This window comes from Protomyctophum bolini (assembly GCF_963924005.1).
Source record: "Protomyctophum bolini genome assembly, chromosome: 7".
Classification (NCBI taxonomy): Eukaryota; Metazoa; Chordata; class Actinopteri; order Myctophiformes; family Myctophidae; genus Protomyctophum; species Protomyctophum bolini.
The window spans coordinates 41115425-41133067 of record NC_137868.1 but is presented as its reverse complement, the minus strand read 5'-3'; the positions used below and the strand labels follow the sequence as shown (position 1 = coordinate 41133067).

General features: G+C 41.4%; 2 protein-coding genes across 3 annotated transcripts; both read right to left on the bottom strand.

Moving 5' to 3' along the window:
* Nucleotides 1-1885: 1885 nt before the first annotated feature.
* Nucleotides 1886-6427, bottom strand: snx10b (sorting nexin 10b; the record flags this gene model as incomplete). The annotated part of the gene is made up of 5 exons (XM_080768330.1): nt 1886-2033; nt 4036-4245; nt 4833-4934; nt 5193-5293; nt 6335-6427. 5 exons carry the CDS (start codon nt 6425-6427, stop codon nt 1886-1888), a joined length of 654 nt encoding a protein of 217 aa, XP_080624456.1.
* A 2371-nt stretch (nt 6428-8798) lies between these two features.
* On the bottom strand, nt 8799-15177 carry cbx3b (chromobox homolog 3b). Of its 2 annotated transcripts, none has more exons than XM_080767972.1 (5): nt 14927-15177; nt 14252-14431; nt 13373-13559; nt 11924-12054; nt 8799-10896 (listed from the first exon to the last, which is right to left on the bottom strand). In XM_080767972.1, the coding sequence occupies exons 2-5, from the start codon at nt 14410-14412 to the stop codon at nt 10776-10778; spliced, it is 600 nt and encodes a 199-aa protein (XP_080624098.1). In that variant the 5' UTR covers nt 14413-14431; nt 14927-15177; the 3' UTR covers nt 8799-10775. The 2 variants fall into 2 exon arrangements, with proteins under 2 accessions (XP_080624098.1, XP_080624099.1); XM_080767973.1 differs by having other exon boundaries at nt 14948-15177.
* Nucleotides 15178-17643: the final 2466 nt, after the last annotated feature.

The window sequence follows — 17643 nt, the reverse complement described above, 5'->3', positions numbered from 1 at the left end:
CACACACACACACACACACAGTACACTGGCCATGCAAGACTAGTACAAAACATACTATTTTTTTAATTTTACATTTTTATAACACGATTTTGTAACTGTTATTTTCCACCCTCTAATTTATGATGACAGTAATGTGAATGCAATCACTGCATTCAATTTAGCAAAATATTATTATTATTACTATTATTATTATTCATCTTTTCCTATTTGGATCTGTAGCCACTAGCACTGCCTGGTTTGTCAATCTGTACCTGCATAGATTGATTGGTCATGCCTGCCTGAGGCCTGTCACCATGTGCTTGTTTCTAGAATGTGGCAGAATTGTTTGTCTTCACCCCAGAAACTTTGTTTATGATTAAATATAAACGAGAAGCCTCTCTGAGAGTATCCTAAATGTTAGCCTCACATTGCCAAACGTCTATTGCAAAGTTTTTGTAAAGAAATGAAGTCAGCAGTGCCTAGAGGAGCTAGCCTACTGTAGGCCTACAACAGTTGTATCCTGAGGACTTCAGCTTTACTGGGCAACTCCACAACAGCATCTGCCCTTGTTTATGGATTACTACGTGTTTGAAGACATCAAAGGTGAGAATTTAATTGTAATTTATGCTGAATGGATTTTCATTGATTGTACTCATGTTGTTTGCTGCTGCAGTGGTTCCCAAACGTTTTCATGTCAAGGACCCCCAAATTGACACTAATTAGCCCGTGGACCCCCATTTGAAAAGATATGCCAGGGACCCCCATAAGAGAAGATTTTTAGGGCTCTAGCAGAGATTCTCAACCCATACATTAGGCTACGGACCCCCATTTAATGGCATTTCTATCTCTGGAACCCCAATTTATATTGTAAAATCAAAGTTAATTTAACTCTGAGAGCGTACAAATGGAACCAAATGGACCCTAACGGGTTCATTTGGTTCCATGTGTACGCTCTCAGAATTACAGACCCATATAAGGGTCCATTTGGTTCCTAACTATCATTTAGCTGGGGACCCCCTGGAACTCTCTCAAGGACCCCTGGGGGTCCCCGGACCCCACCTTGGGAACCACTACTCTATAGTATGCATGGTATACCAACATTGCCTACTACTCTAACCAGTTAGATGGATGTAACAACACTGCCATCTCCTGGCTATAGTTGTTATTGCCACCTTGAAATGGAAAACGTGTGTTACCTGTACCAGAATAGCAAGAGCCCACACAACACAAGATGGACCCATAGTAAAATAACAAAACAAATGGCTTTATTAACACGTATCGATGAAAATGCCTGACCGCCTATTAGCTTATGCATACAAATATCACGACAAGTTGACGACAATGGGAACAACAAAGAAACCAGTAACGTTAATAAAGAAAATGTCAGTTCATGAGGACCAGAGCCAGTTCATCTCTTCAGCTTCAGGGCTCATTAGAAGTGCATATAGGGTGCATAACATAACATCCAACGCTCCAACCCCTGTCAGGAAAATGTTCTGAGAATCAGGTTCTGTTCCAGGCACGTGCAGAGAACAAGAACAGCGGAAATAGCAGATCTACAAGCTCAGATCAGCTATTTTCGGTGGCGCAACCCAGCACTCTTTAGCTAGTGGAGATGCCGGTGTGTACCGTGCGACATGTACGATTTCGAAACAAATTTGTTCAACGCAAAATGCTACGTTCAAGTTCAGGAGACTGAATGCTGCATGCCTTCCGGCATGGCATGGAAAGGAGAGGAGGGGCATGTGCATTTCTTTAACCATTAGTATAATAGTAAATGATGCATTCGTGGTGGTCTGGAAAGGGCAGTTGTGTTTTACAGACGGGTAAAAAGGGCAGCCCCGTGGGCTGAAGGCCCCTTTGATGTCTATGTGTGCACGACTGCACGTCCCTGCAACGGTTCCCTTCAGGGTGAGACGGACGAGGAGCTCAGATCTTCCCTACTGTCCACTCGTCTGATGTCCAGTGGGGTTGTTGTTGTTGTTGTTGTTGTAGTCTCTGGGCAGTTGACCACAGTGTCTTTCCTCCTGGTTTCTGTGCCTCTAAACAATGAGCTGTAAATGACACAACAGGAGGATAGAGACAGACTGTCACCATCATTACACATTTAAGTTGCCGATTAACGATTTCATTGCGTTTTTGGCATCAAACATTGAAACTTTGAATCAAAATGAATTATTATTGTATATCTATCTTCTTAATGGTTAATGATGGGTTGTATAAATTGAGCCTAGCAGGGATAAAAATGTATAGCAGGGGCAAACGCCAAGATAAAATGTTATATACACACTTGTATTCTCATTCTATAATAAATATTTGTTTAGTCTATTCGTGAGTTATCTGACTGAAATAATTTTATACTAAAAAATAGCGAAATATAAGCTTGTAGATCTAGCTATTTGCGCTTTTTTGAAGACGAATTGTGATTATCTCAAATAATCGCGAGTAGATGATTACGAATAATTGTGAAAGGCCTAGATACAGTAGACATTTTACTTACTGCACACACACATACACACACACACACACACACACACACCAAGGACGGATTATCCCCCAATATGTACCCCCAGTAATATGTTGTTTTTTGTGTTTTTAATCATCATCTTGACCTAAATATACTAAATCACCGGCCAATGAAGGGCCTCAAACCCATGCAGTACCCTGCGGTCACGGCCCCACTGGACCAATGGCACACACACGCGCACACGCACACGCACACCCACACACACACACACACACACACACACACACACCACCTGTCCAAGTAAGCACAGGATCCACCACTAACTTCACCTACAACAACTCAAGTGAGTCAATCAAAGAAATCAATTCCAAAACCACACAAAAGTGTATCATCATCCACAAGATAAGTATAGTATTCACCTTTTAAATCCCACAGCTCTTTGTATTAACAATAAACACGTTGCAGTCACAAGACTCACAACACGACGCTCCCCTGCAAGGTGGTACACCCCAATGACCTTGTCAGTCTTTTCTGATTGGATCATCAGTTTCAGTTTGTGTGCTTGATTAGCAATAATTGAGGTCAGGATGTGAACACAAAACAAACTCTGAATACATACACATCTAGCATTGTCGCAAACAGGTTGTTTGGAGCTGACCACAGGGCTGTAATGAAAGGTAATGGTGGTGAAATATATACATAACAATGAATTACGGAACTGGTGGTTATGCTCCAACAGAAAGCATATGTACCATATGATCAGAATGGATATGATAAACGGAAATATAAATGAATACCGCATGCGCAGATTAAAAGGGTTGGGTGTGTGTGTATGCATATAATATCGACAATCCAAAAATATATTATATTGTTGGATTGTTGGATTGTATTGACTCCAGTGTAGGGAGCAGTGTGGGTTTGTGTAAAGGGGGAAATTGGGTAGCCTACTCTAATAATTATTAATTTGTTTATTATTATGTGGGTAATTCGTTGAGTAATATGTGACAAATCTAAAATGTGTGTATGAATTGTTATGTCTCTGTCTGGGCATTGGGGGATTAACTGGTTAATTGAGGATCCAATTCACCTTTTGTACTATAAATTATGGTCTAGTCACTGTGGGAGGGGCTTAGCCTATTTAAGAAGGGAGGCCTGGCTGCCACTGCCTTGCATTAAAGGAAGGACTGTTGAGGAGGGTGACATCTGTCCGTGCGTCTGTAGAAAAAGTGTGAAAAAGTATTTTGATGTTTTTGTTCTTCAAATACTATACAGTGTGACACTGGGGAACAAAGGGATGAGGGAAAAGACAGGCCCTGTCATACAGAGAGCTCTCATGCAACAGAGCTGAAGAATTTCAGTTCCACTGTGGAACTGAAATTCTTAGTGTACAAACTCTGGAGTGTGGAGCTATGAAATGATACTATCAGGCAAACAGAAAATAATTAAATATATTCATTTTGAAAGTTGTAAAGGTGGTTCTAAAATCAGAATTGAATTCCTTTTCTCAATTGAATTCAGTTATAGCAATTCAATTCAGATTCGGTAAAATTATTCCGTTTGCTTTCATATAGGGTACATTATCACGTTACCAGTCTGAGTCGAAGGAGGCGCCCTGGTCTGTGTTCAGATCCTGCTCTGAGTGGAAGCGCCGGAGGGCACAGGCGCAGCTCTGGACGGCCTGCGCCACAGAGTAGTGGGTCCTGCCCGAGGCGCACGCCTCCATCTTGGCCACGCTGAGCTGGGACTGCAGGAAGAGATGCAGGCAGCTGTCCGACAACCACAGAGGGCTCTGGAGGATCCTGGACAGACAGAAGAGCAGACACACAGAGAGAGAGAGAGAGAGAGAGAGAGAGGTCAGTGCTGTGTTGGTGTATTTGCTGCAACAGTCAAAAACATGAACCCGTATATCTTCCCTATTCTGGGGGCCAAAGATTCAGCAAAAAAGCAGATCACCTATGAAAAAAGGAGCGGTAAACAAAACAAAACCCTACTGTATAAGGTTTTTGATTCATAATAATTAATTATTAAAAGAAAGTTGGAATAAAATAATCAATTATAAAAGGAAAAGTATTTATTTTAGCTTGAGAAAATGTGGTGTGCGCGATGACATGTAAGCTCATGTATAAACCGTAATCGATTGAATAATCACTACGGAAATAAGTGATATAGTTGCAACCCTGCTTCCTCCTCTATTCACCCACTTGGCCCAGTCATATTGGGATGTTTGTGTTCGTGTATATAGATTTCTTTCATGGATAGATAACCAAGTGTGTGTAATCACATATGGCTCCTGACACGTGCATGTGTTTACATGCAGTACACATCACACAGTAACAAACGCGTGACTTTATCGGATCTGTATGCCGACTGCAATAATTCCACCTACTGTTCCAAAAAGTTCTGAAGGCCCTTCATCCTCTCAGCGATTTGTCTGCCGTTATTTAGGCTGAAGAAGGGGTTTTTGGGGGGCAGTCCTGGTAATGGTACCCTGCAAACGTTGGAATTTATTACCACCCATTATTGCGACAGAACAGATACTCCTACCTAAGCAGAAAAAGTACATCTGAAAGTGCAATGTCACTGCCTGGCTTTAATTCCCAGGAACTGGACCTGTGTTTGACCTATATTATAGGACAAAGTCCTATACATGTCACATGTCACGAGTGTCACTGTCAATTAACCCTCGAGTTACAGTAAATTATGCTCTGGATGTTAACGGTGTACGTATACAGGGAAATGGACTTACACGAGCAGGGAGTTTCCTTTTAGCTTCTGCCTGAGCCACACAAACTCACTGTATCTCCTCCTCACACGCGAGACCTTCTTGGTGAAGCAGACACTGTTTGCCTGCAGTGGGATAAAACTGTTATTTGTAAGGGCAGACCACAGCTGTGCACACGCAGTCGTCGACTTATAGTGAACTTGGGGTTGTATAAATGAGACTTTTAGTGTCTGTGATTATCCAGAGGCCAGACAGAGACACGGTGGCACTGAAGCAATCTCAACCATTTTTAAAGCCTTTTCGTTTATTGACAGCTGCAGGTGCAGGCAAAAGAAACCTTGCTGTTTCGATGTTACTTATTACATTCTTGTCAGGTCACCTGTTGTTAACCACAGGTGATTGTTGACTTCATCTTCATCAGTAAAATCTAAATGTTTTTGCCTGTACCCTGTCAATGAAAGAAGGCACAGAGATTTCTCCTGTGCCCGCTTTCTTTTTTGCCTTATGAGATGCACTGTACCAGCCCGAACCTGGCCAGAGGCATTCTTCTTGGCACATCTTTAGAAATCAGATTTGAATTGCATTTCAAACCACCTTGGAATGTAGTTCAAATCTGCTGGCTTTTTTTTAATGATGATAGGATAATAGGATTTGGTTCTGACAGAGTGAACATAACCTTGTTTAGAAGGTGATTTTTAGACATTTCTTGCTTCATTAGATGAGACACAGGAATGCCACGGTTAAACAGAGAGACAGACTCATGATGAGTCTGTCTGTACAGTATGTGGCACGTACTCTGCTGTCGCCCCAAGGCTCACTGTTCATACTGCACGTAAAGAATACTGTCATGACATTTCTTAAATAAGTGAGCCCTGTTCATTGTTGATATTGTACATGTAGCCATTATCATAGAAATAGCTTTGTAACATAAATGCAATATACGGTATTGTAGGCTATCGTTTCTATGCTTCTTCCCACTATACATTTCATAATTATTCTGGAAGACGTAAACATGCATATAAATATATATTATGATGATTTACCATTCAAACCAAAGCTTGTAATGTATGGCTTATGGAATAATAATAAAAAAAAAAGTCCTTTATGGTTTGGAACCCCCAGACAAAACTGACAACTTAAAGTATATTGTCCATAATTATACTTACATGCAAGCTGATTTCATAGTCCATGTAGGCATGCCAGAAATCGTTCTTTTGTATCCGTGGATCACGCACCCACACACTGATGACCTGCTGCATAGCAGAGGCAGGAAAACACTGGACTGGAGAGACCTGGCTGAATGCACCGTCTTGACGGCCAATGGGGAAGTTTATAGGACCAAATACAGGAAGCTGTGGAAGCACAGACTTAAGAAAGACGGGAAGGGCAGAAAATCACAGAGCAGTCCTTTATTGCCTCACAGAAGAAAAGCAGTAGTACACAGTAGCAGTCGTACACCGTAGTAGTAGAAGTAATTATATTATAGGGATTGCCAGAAGTCCAAATTAAGTTCCAGACTCTGTGTGAAGTGTGGATGCTAAATCAAGTTGTTACAGCCACCAACTTGAACCTATAGTGATATTTCGTGGCATATTTTGCAATCATTCTATTCCTCAACTCACTGTAGGCCTACATATTCTGTCAGTTCTATCCATTATTCTATCGGTGTCTTCTCTTCTCTCCACCCTTCTCCAGCACCAGGCTTTCATCATCTATTTAACCGGATTCATAATTTGTCACACGCCATGCACCGGCTCTGGCTCAACCCACAAGCAAAATTTCAGACCTACCCAGAGTCCAGTGGTTAACTTAAGTAACTTAAGTACAATTTTGAGGCATTTGTACTAATTTTCCAATACTTTGATTTCTACTCCATCTTGGATCCAAATGTTGTACTACACTACAACTATTTGAAAACTTTTGTTACTAGTTACTTTGTAGATTTTAATTATTATTTCAAAACATACATTAACCACTTCAGCTTTATATACATTTCGGCCATTTGAAAATGAAAACAAACTATCTACAAGCTCACAATGCATCGTGATGTGACGCATTGTGAGCTTGTAGAGCTGCTACTTTCAGAAGATTGTTATAGATTTGAAAACTTGAAACGGGGCATTCTCCATAAGTACTTTTACTTTTGGTACTTTAAGAACATTTTGATGCCAATACATCACTTTTGTACTTTTACTCAAGTAGCCTACATTTAGAATTCTGGACATTTACTTAGTAGCGTTTACAGAGTATTTCAGCATTGCAGTATTGATTCTATTTAGACCTGAGGGCGATTCTACAGTACAAATGCCTTCTAAATCCTAACAGTTTTCTGAAAACCTCGTGTTTCTATGTCAGTGGTGCTCAACTTTTTTCATGCCAAGGAGCCCCATAATTATCTGTATTTGGCCGCGGACCCCCATCTGACAATGTTGTCCCAGGGACCCCCCCAGAAGCAAAGAGTTGAGTTAAAAACATTCGCTCTGAAAGAATATATATTCAAAGATTTGTGCCACATTTTCACGAAAAAAAATAAATAGCAGATCTACAAGCTCGTAGCATGGCGCTATGAGCTTGTAGATCTGCTATTTTTCAATAGCTAAAGTATAACAAAAGTGGGTTAACCGCCCAAAATGGGTTAACGTAGGCCTAGTACTTTTTCCACCACTGCCTGAGTCACACGCTCTTGAGTCACTTCTCTCCTCTTCACAATGCTAAAAACGTTAAATCCATTATGGTGGCAAGAGTTCAAGGCCATCGGTCATATACGTCTTTTATCCCAGTGACATTTCCACCAGTGTTTTACAGGCAGCAGAGCAACGATGTCAGAAATGAAGCCATAAAACGTAATATTATTGTTGCCACTTCAATAAACAAATCAGAAATAAAAGGGGACATTTACAACGGCCTGTGTACGATAATGGTTCCATCGTATAACCGTTATATTTGGGGTTAATCTGGATGGATGAACTCCCCGTGTCACGTTTTAAAGGATCACATTACACTGTGCAGCGTTACTCGTAGAAGATTCATTACCTGGGATTTTAGAGTCTCCAATATAGGGTGCCCACTCAGGATTATAGTTAACTAAAGATAAAAGCTTTCGGCTTTTTTAACCGAAACTTAAATAAATAACTAAAATGAGCGATGCAACATTTATGAATACATTAAATAGAAATGAATGTAAAATACATGTTATTCCATCAAAGATTATGTATACTAAAAGGGATTTTCTTTTTTAAACTGAAACTTTTAATTTAAACTAAATTAAAGCTAAATAAAAACTAAAATTAATACATTAAATAGAATTGCATGTAAAATAAACGTTTTTAGTTATTCCATCATGTCGGATGTCATGCATTTTTATCCTCCTACCTTTTTCAGCGTCTAAAGTCGAGGCTTACCACCAGGAAAATGAAGATTCAAACTAAAACAAATCAAAAACAAGTAAATTCCTAAAACCATACAGGTAAATGCACTTGTAAAATAAACAAAACTTGATTGAAATCAAACAAAAACCCATTTTATAACTGCTACGAGCTACAACAATTTAACCCAACTCTTATCTTAGTCAGTCGACTCGATGTATGACATGACGTTACGCAACTCACAGACAACAACAAAAAAGGTATCAAAGGGTCACACGGGCCGTCCTTTATTCATAGATTATTACACTTTCACAGATCCATGGTCAGCAGATCCACTACACAACACAGTGGCTATAGGCGTGACATCAGAGAGGTTTACAGTTTTCAGTGATTGGCCCACACAGCCAGGTCCAGTCATCATCATGGGAGATATGTGGAGTCAGTATACAGTGCTAGTCATAATAATATTACAATATCATGTTCAGGTTGTTTCACAATGAGCGGGCCTGAAGAGGAGCTACTGTAAGACCGTATACCCTGGACAACCAGGGCGGTACTTACGCCTAAAGTGCTACATTTTAGCGAGCTTTAATCTCTTTTTTTTTTTCTTTAGCTACCATAGGTGCACTTTTTTTTTTTTTTTTTTTACTTTCCTCCTCCTACATCTCAACAGAATAGATCCACTTCCAAGACATTTAACCACTTTTCAACCTTGTTTTGCGCATGTCATTTTTTTTAGGTGAAGGTTTTCCACATCTTATCTCGAAATTAGCCGATCTACAAAGCTCACAACATGCAGCATGACACTGCTGTTGTGAGCTTGTGGATCGGCAATTTTCACCGCACGACACTGCCAGTATAAATCAGGCTGAAGTGGTCAAAGCCTTGGTGATTTCTGCCTTCCATAGGATAAGGATAACTGACCAAACATATTGTTTTGTTTCATTAAAAAAAGAAAAAGTATATTATTGTTCAAAGAAAAACAAAAGACACATCGGGCGATATAGATTTTGGTACACATCAGCTGATAAGGATACGGGGGGGGAAAAGTAGTCGCAAGGCAACAACAGATTTCAAACACATGTACTTGTACATACATCAACCACTGGGATTAAACAGTGACACAACTCCATACAGTGAGAGGTTTGGCTACGAGCATTAAGCACCACACACACGCAACAGTACAACTTCAAACCACACAATCTACAATCGTTGGCTGTACTCGCATGGCTAGATGGATTGAAGGTTAAGGGTTGAATTTGACAGAAGTTTCCTACAAAGTCTTCCTATACATTATACAAGATGTACAGTAATGTATACATCACACAGCCTGGGACGTCTACGTAGGAACGTTACTATGAATCTGGGGACACGCACACAATCCACTGACCTTGTCTGTTACAGCAGTGCTTTCCAAGGAGCCCCAAATAGCCATGGACTTTTTTTTAAATCAAAAATAGCTGATCTACAAGTGCACAATGTGTGACGTTGCGATGTGTTTTCAGTTTGTAGATTAGGTATTTTTTAAACATTCTGAACATTTTGGGGAAACTCCTCCTGATACAATGACTTGCCCGTCCGAATTAGGTATGCCATCAACCTTATGAATTTAACATGAATCGCAATTAAATAGTTTTTCTCCCCATATACTCTCCTTTGGAATTGGTCCCCACGGTTGGTTGGTTCTCAACCAACCAAAAAGGGACCCAACGGTGCATTGTCAATGTCCCAGACAAAGAACACTAAATGTAGGAATATCGCGTCATTATTTACTATACTGGTTCCCTACATCATGCTACAGGCCAAAATTTCATGTCCCAGTGCAAAAAGAACACAAAAAAAAAACAATATTGTTGAGGACCACCAGAGCTAGTTTTTTTCAAACACAAAAGGTTAGTTCATCTCTCCATCAAGCCCCTCCCCGCAAAGGCACCTTGACCTCCGTCGATCGAGAGCACTTAAAATTCCTCCTCCCAGCTGAGGTTCCCTCCGTTCCGTTCCTCCTCCTCGTCGCCAGGACCCCGTCCTGTCCGTAAATCTACCTGCACAGCCCTGGTGAAGTCATTTCACACAGCATGACTCTAATGTCAGCTGAAGGAGGACGCTCGATGGAGGGGAAACTAACATCCAACGTGACGGTCTGTCTGCACTCCCCCAATACACGTAAACGCACACACACGCGCACACGCATACACGTAAACACACACACACAAAAACACACACACACACACACACACAGTGTTCACGGCTCCTCGTCTCCACAGTGCCAGGTCAGCTTCTGTTCGTAGAAGTCGATGACCACCTGGGGACACCTGGCGCTGGCTTCATGAGCCGACAGCAGGGCCACGTCGTCACAGTTCTTCCTGTGACACACACACACGCACACACACACACACACACACACACACACCCCTCTTTATCAGCAGCCCAAACACGATTATTTCTAACTTTAGTTTCGATTACGTTTAATGAATGATTATTAAAGATTAAACAAATGGCAGATCTACAAGCTCACGTGTTGTGATGCACTGTTTTTGTGCAATTTTTGTATGAAGCAGTGCTTGAACGGTTAAAAAGACTGATCGAGTTAGTCTATTATAAAACAAAATCTGTTTATTGATTAGGCTATTCGATTAACGTAAATGAGCTACTCTTGTACAGGTCTTATATTAAAAAGTGTTACAATGAATAAGAGGCTTATAAATAAATAAAACGGTAGGCCTACTGCATGTCTTAATGTGTCAAATCAAGGCTGGTGGAAAGACCACTGCACATCAAGACACACTTCTGCCGTCTGTCGCCCAGGTTGCGCCTAAAACCCTAACATTTAACTTCACAAAAAATATGCCTAACCTTAATCCTAACCTCACAAACACAGAAACTATGCCTAAATCTAACCTCCAAACCCTGTCCACCTGGACATATAACACCGGGAAAATAAACTCTCATAGGGAAAAGGCATAGCAGTGGCGGCCATTTTGTGGCGCCAGAGATAACCAAGCCATCCAGGCTCCTGGTGAATCATAACCATAAAACATTTGATCAACTATTTGAATATTTAATTAAGCCTATACACTCTACTCTATTATTATTATTTTTTTAATAAGCAGTTTTCGAATTAGTTTTGACATTATAATCAAATGTTTTATGGTCATGATTCACCTGGGGAAAACGATATGCGTTTTCCATCTGTGGCACCACAACATGGCTGCCACTACTATGCCCTTTAAATATGGAGCTACACAGAGTGTGGGGAATCTGTCCCCATTTGAACCGTGATATTACCAGCCATGCACCAGCATCGCATAAAGGCTGCAATATACATGGGCATTTCCTTAAATTTGATTGTAGTGAAAGAGGAAGCATTGCAGCTTTTCTTTTTTTTTTTACCATTTGACCAGAAACATGAGCTCTCCCTGTCTGTCCGTGGAGCCCAGGATGCATTCTGGCTCCCGCTGCCCACCAGACTGGAGACCACCCTCAATGTCTGCCCTGCGCTGCCCACTGTAGTCCTGTGGAGACTATACACACACACACACACACACACACACAATATGGGGAATCGCAAAGTACATTAGTCATACTGTAGCACACTTTGTGGTATCACTTCCATTAGCATGGTCATTTCACGGAACTCTGAGTTTAACTTCCTCGTGGGTATGTTTAACCACCGTACTTATGAGTCACTGGTCTTCTACAGCAGCAAACATACCATATGGCATATTGTTTACATACACAATTACACATGTACGCACTTTAGACTCCTGCATATTGCATACAGTACGGAGCTTTGAACCACTTAAACCTTATTTCATACTTTGCCGTACAGCGGTTTTGCACTAGAATGACTTCCTCGCGAGGTTGATTTTTCACTGTGAATAAAAGTATCAACCATTAGGCCTATGAGTAGTTTGATGTTAAATATTTGACGCTTTCTCGGATTGTGTAAGTCTCACTACCAGCTCAGTGGCCTTGTGGTTAGAGTGTTCGCCCTGAGACTGGGAGGTCGGGGTTCGATCCCCGGCCGGGTCATACCAAGGACTCTAAAAATGGGACCCAATGCCTCCCTGCTTGACACTCGGCATCAAGGGTTGGATTGGGGTGTAATAAGTCCCTGCGACATACTAGCGTCATGTCCAGGGGGTGTACTTGTACATCAAGCTGCCTCACGCTACAGAAACAGCAAGGCTACTTACTTACTTACTACTCCCAGTGTGCAAAGATCTTAAGGGTCTAGAAAGAAACTGTTTGGTTCAAACAACACAGCAGATCTCGCTGTGTACTCAAAGACATTTATATGGTGGCAGCAGTGGATCAGGGGCAGAGTGGCCGGTAGAGCGGCCGGCTGGGAACCACAAGGTTCCCAGTTCGATCCCGGGGCTCCCCCAGAGTTAGTGTCAAAGTGTAAAGTGCCTTTTGCGCCATTTACATTTGATTGGTAATCATATAGTCACTAGTAGTACAACATCAGGATCAGTGTCCTCCCTCTGCATGGGCAGACTCTGGAGCATAAATGGTGCATTTATATAGCGCAATTTTTATCCAAAGCTGCTTCACAGACTGTAGATTGTGCTGTGCATTCCATTCACACACCGATTGGTGGAGGGAACCCGCATGCAAGGCACCAACCTGCACATTGGGAGCAATTAGGGGTTCAGCAGTGTCTTGCTCAAGGACACTTGAACTGGGAACCGTTCGGTTCCCGATCCAGCCGGCCACTCTACCCCCTGAGACACTGTCACCCGGCCCAGTGGTATGAATGGACTTGGAAACAATGACATCCACTACTATATATATATTATATTGAGACAGTTTTATTTTTTTTCCCCCCACACTCACAATTTCCGTCTCCTGCTCGGTGAGTTCCTCTTTGGGGATGATGTTAACGTCTAGTCCTCGTGGCAGGCGTTCCTCTTCCTCATCGTCTTCCTCGTCGTGCTCCCCGGCCAGGTGGAGGTTCTTCAGGAACTCTGCGATGAGTTCAGGACAGTCCAGGTTGTCCTCGGGCTCCCAAGTGTTGTCGGTACTGAAGAACAGCATTAGAGCCGTTATTACTAGCTATATATATATAGTCTTAGTGTAACAGTTACGTCCTGTGTTATTATAATATTATATAAGGCAGTGGTTTTCAACCCTTTTTACATGAAGGTCCATTATTTATTCTGCATTTGAGCCACAGACCACCGTTTGATGACATTTAGCCTCTCAAGACCCAAAACTTTGAACATGTTGTTGTCATTGGATAAGATTTTGGCCACAATTCCATGCTGTATATGATGTTAGTACCATTAGGAGAGACAACAGGCAAAACGATCAAAATAACTAACTCTTGAGAGCGTATGTTTCATGTTATGCTCTCGAGAGTTAAAGATGAGGGTCACTGGTTGGAAATATACCACTGATCATTGTTATCATTGAGTAAAATGTGAGGAATGTAGGCTATTTTTTTTTTTACAAACATTTACTTGCAGTAGGCTATAGCACTCCCTGAGTTTTTGGGGATTCATATTTTGTATCCATGTTTTTAGACTATTTTCTACCTGCTGCACTCAAATATCTACAATATTTGTATCCAGTTTCACGTCATTTGATCTTTTTTTGCTCCATGTGTCTTGTGTCCATGCACTTACAACCTTCACTTCTATCACTCTATATCGCCGTTATAACCCACACATTATCCATTCCATTTGCATAATAATCATATTAACCATTCCTTACTCTGTGAAACCTTTCCATTTGAGAAAGTACTCCACTCTGCCGTCAGAGACCCTGCGGCGAATAATTCTTTCCACGACAAATTCCTGAATCTGATGGACCTGTGCCGTGCCCGTGTCCGTGTCCTCCGTCTTCCTCTGTTTCACCGTCTGTTTCTTTCTCATATTTGATTTGTTTTCCCCCCTGCAACAAGGAACACATGATTTGGGAATTATAGCCTGTGTATTTATACCCTATAGCCTACCATCTTTTACACAGAGTTTAATAGCTAATATACGAATGATACGTGGCCACCGAAAACTATAGTCAAAGAAAAGTGTCTTTAGTTCGATTCTGGCTTCCAAGCACATTCATAAAGACGTTAACAATGTAAAAAGAACAACAACAACAACAAATGTGCTGTGTGTTTGAAGGACACCTTCAGATCGACGGACAGTGATCTAGCCACACTTGCTGCCATACAGACAGATATAGCAATCCACCTGCCGTTTCGTTAGAAATAAAACACCATTATTATTCTAACTACAGTAACAATCCGCGCGTCAACATCGTCTGGTCGTGTGGTCGTTTTGGGGAATAGAACACAGTGTGCCCGTACGTAAGCTCCAAACAACAATAGCCCTGGAAATGACAATGAAATTATTCTAAACATGTGTGAATAACAATGCATCCACATACGCTTTTTCTTTCGGTGTTTACTTTATCTCGGACGGTGATCGGACCTGTTTCGTTTTTATCTGGTCGAAACAAACGCGCGTCGGTCGAGATCTGACGCTTGTTTCTTTTCCCTGTTGATGTTTTTTGCTTTGTGTTGTGTGCGCCAAACGTGACACAGACAGGCAGGCAGGCAGCCGCGGGGGTTTTGTATTTACATTTAGGGGAGAGAAGGGAAAAAAACCCAACTTTTCATGAATGAGTTAAATTTAAGATGGCCGTGGATGCTCGGAGGAAGTGCTTGTTGTTGCCAAGGGAAAAGGTCATGCCAGGAAAACCGGGAGGAGACAAGAAGGGACGCGACGCGCCCGTTGCCGTCCAATCACACGACAGTCCGCCTGTCACTGTCCCCTCCTCCTCATGGCCGTGTCCTGTAGGCTGTGTTGCCATGTCCGTTTATTATAAGCGACCTGGCTTGGGCTTGTTGTTCCTGGTTGATTGAAAAAATATATATATTTCACAGTATGGGTGCCCTATATATTTCAAACGAAAGCACGAGTCAATATATAAACTGCTTATTATAAGCGACATTGGGCTTGTTGTTCCTGTTTCATTGAAAAAAGTATTAATCACAGTATATATGCAGAATGGGAATTGGGTACCGTACATTTCAAACGAAAGCACGAGTCAATACAAAAAGTGTTACTGTGTGGACGGCATCATGATTAAGCATCAGACTGGTTTACAACAGGGACCACCAGTCCACAGGGTGACGAGTGCACTTGTAAAGTTGCTTGTAAATATTGGTGGTTGCGGTATTTTGGGGGTCTAAAGTATACGTTTCTAAAGTATACGCACTTGCTTATTTAGGCTTGTTTCCTAATGTCGTTTAAACCAGTGATTCTCACACAGTTTCATGTCGAGGACCTCCAGATTAATTTGTCCAACTAAAAATAATCTGTGCCAGGAACCCCATAGATGTACCACGCAAGCTACAGAGTAGACCGTACAAATAAGCAATACCCCAGAGTCTCCCGAGAGGAGGGGAGGAAGAGAGACTCGATAGGACAGATTCAACGACAAAAACTATGACAATGACACAGACGCATGAAGGCTCCCTTGACTCATACACCAGAGTAAGGCCAAGTGTGGACAAGGACATGCACACCGCACAGATGGACAGTCTGGTGAGACGTAGGAGGGTGTGGCTCTCCTTCCCGGTGCTGGTCGCCTCGGTGATGGCTGCGTGCGGGGTGCCCCTCCGTGGACTTGTCTATAGCTGGAAGCCTGGAGGAGACTTGGCCAATCACTGCTGAACCGCCAACTGGAGAGTGTAGTGGTTGAGGGTCGAAACACTCTAAGAAGGTTGGAGACCACCTGATGACCTCTCCTCCAGGCCAAGGCATCCATTAGAAATGGATTATATTCGCATCTGGTTGCTTGTTTCTCTCACACAATCTGGCAACACTGCCTGTAGACTAGCAAACGTTACACATTTTCATTCCATTTCAATTAAATTCTTATTGGCACAAGAAAGCAAGGTATATAATATACGTTTATAAAATATATATAGCCTAAGCAGTAAAATAAAAACAGTTTAAGAAGAGGTAGGTAAAGTATGTAGTATGGATGGACGGTACGTTACACGTAGTTGACACTGTCACAACGGTCACTTTTGGGACAATTGGCAGCATTTGTCTCAACTATTTGAATATTATGCAAAAAAGATTTTTCAGATTTTAAACGTGTTTTAAGTCATTTAAGACACTGTAATATAGCCTATATACAAATGTAACTTAATTGTGCATTTGGTATACAGCAGTTATGGATTTATCAACACATGTTATATGCAGATTGCTCTATATAATATGCTTCTCTTAACTAATTATGAGACTCCATGGACGCAATGAAATAATCATAATTGATTTTCATTTTTCCCCCCATGGAAAACCATGAAAAACGATATAACTCGTATATTAATTAATTATATTATAATTATAAATCATTATAGTTGTAACATTAATGGCATTATAAGCCTATTATTTAAAAAAGAATGCTGCTGCTGCTCACATTATTATTTATATCCCACAACTAGTGTCTATGGCATAATTTATTTATTATTATTTATTAATTTATTGGCATAATGCTGACACAGCGGGGAGACCATTCCTCCACGAGCTCCTAAACTCTACTGAAAAGATCGCAGTGGAGAAACCTGTGGAGGGTTTGATTGACGTCTCCAGTTTAGCCAATGAGAAGTGTTAAAGTCGCTGATTGGTCCAATGGAGTAAAACGATAGCCATCCCATTGTTTTGTTCTGGCTTTTACCAACTTTTATTACCAATCAATGTATACACCCTGCCGCTAGGGGTCACTGCTTGCCCGTGTTAAACCATAAGAGGAGGGAGAAGCCTCTCGCTCTACCAATTAATTGCTGGCAGGGAAAATGTGATGGGAGAAGTCACATGAAAGCAATGCTCCGAGTGCTTTGAATAGAAATAGGTTTCAGAGACATGTATTTGGAATTGGATGCCATTAAATCCTATACATCGAGACACTCCGAACGACCGGTTATGTAACACCATGTCAACAAGTCACATATCAAGCCAAAAAGATAATCTGCAGTAGGATATAGTCTCGGTTAGCCTCGGTCCCAGTGGCCTCTAGATTTGACTTGATATGCTATTCCCATTAGATGAAAAATATTTAAAGACTAGAATCAATTAAGCCATGCAGGATCC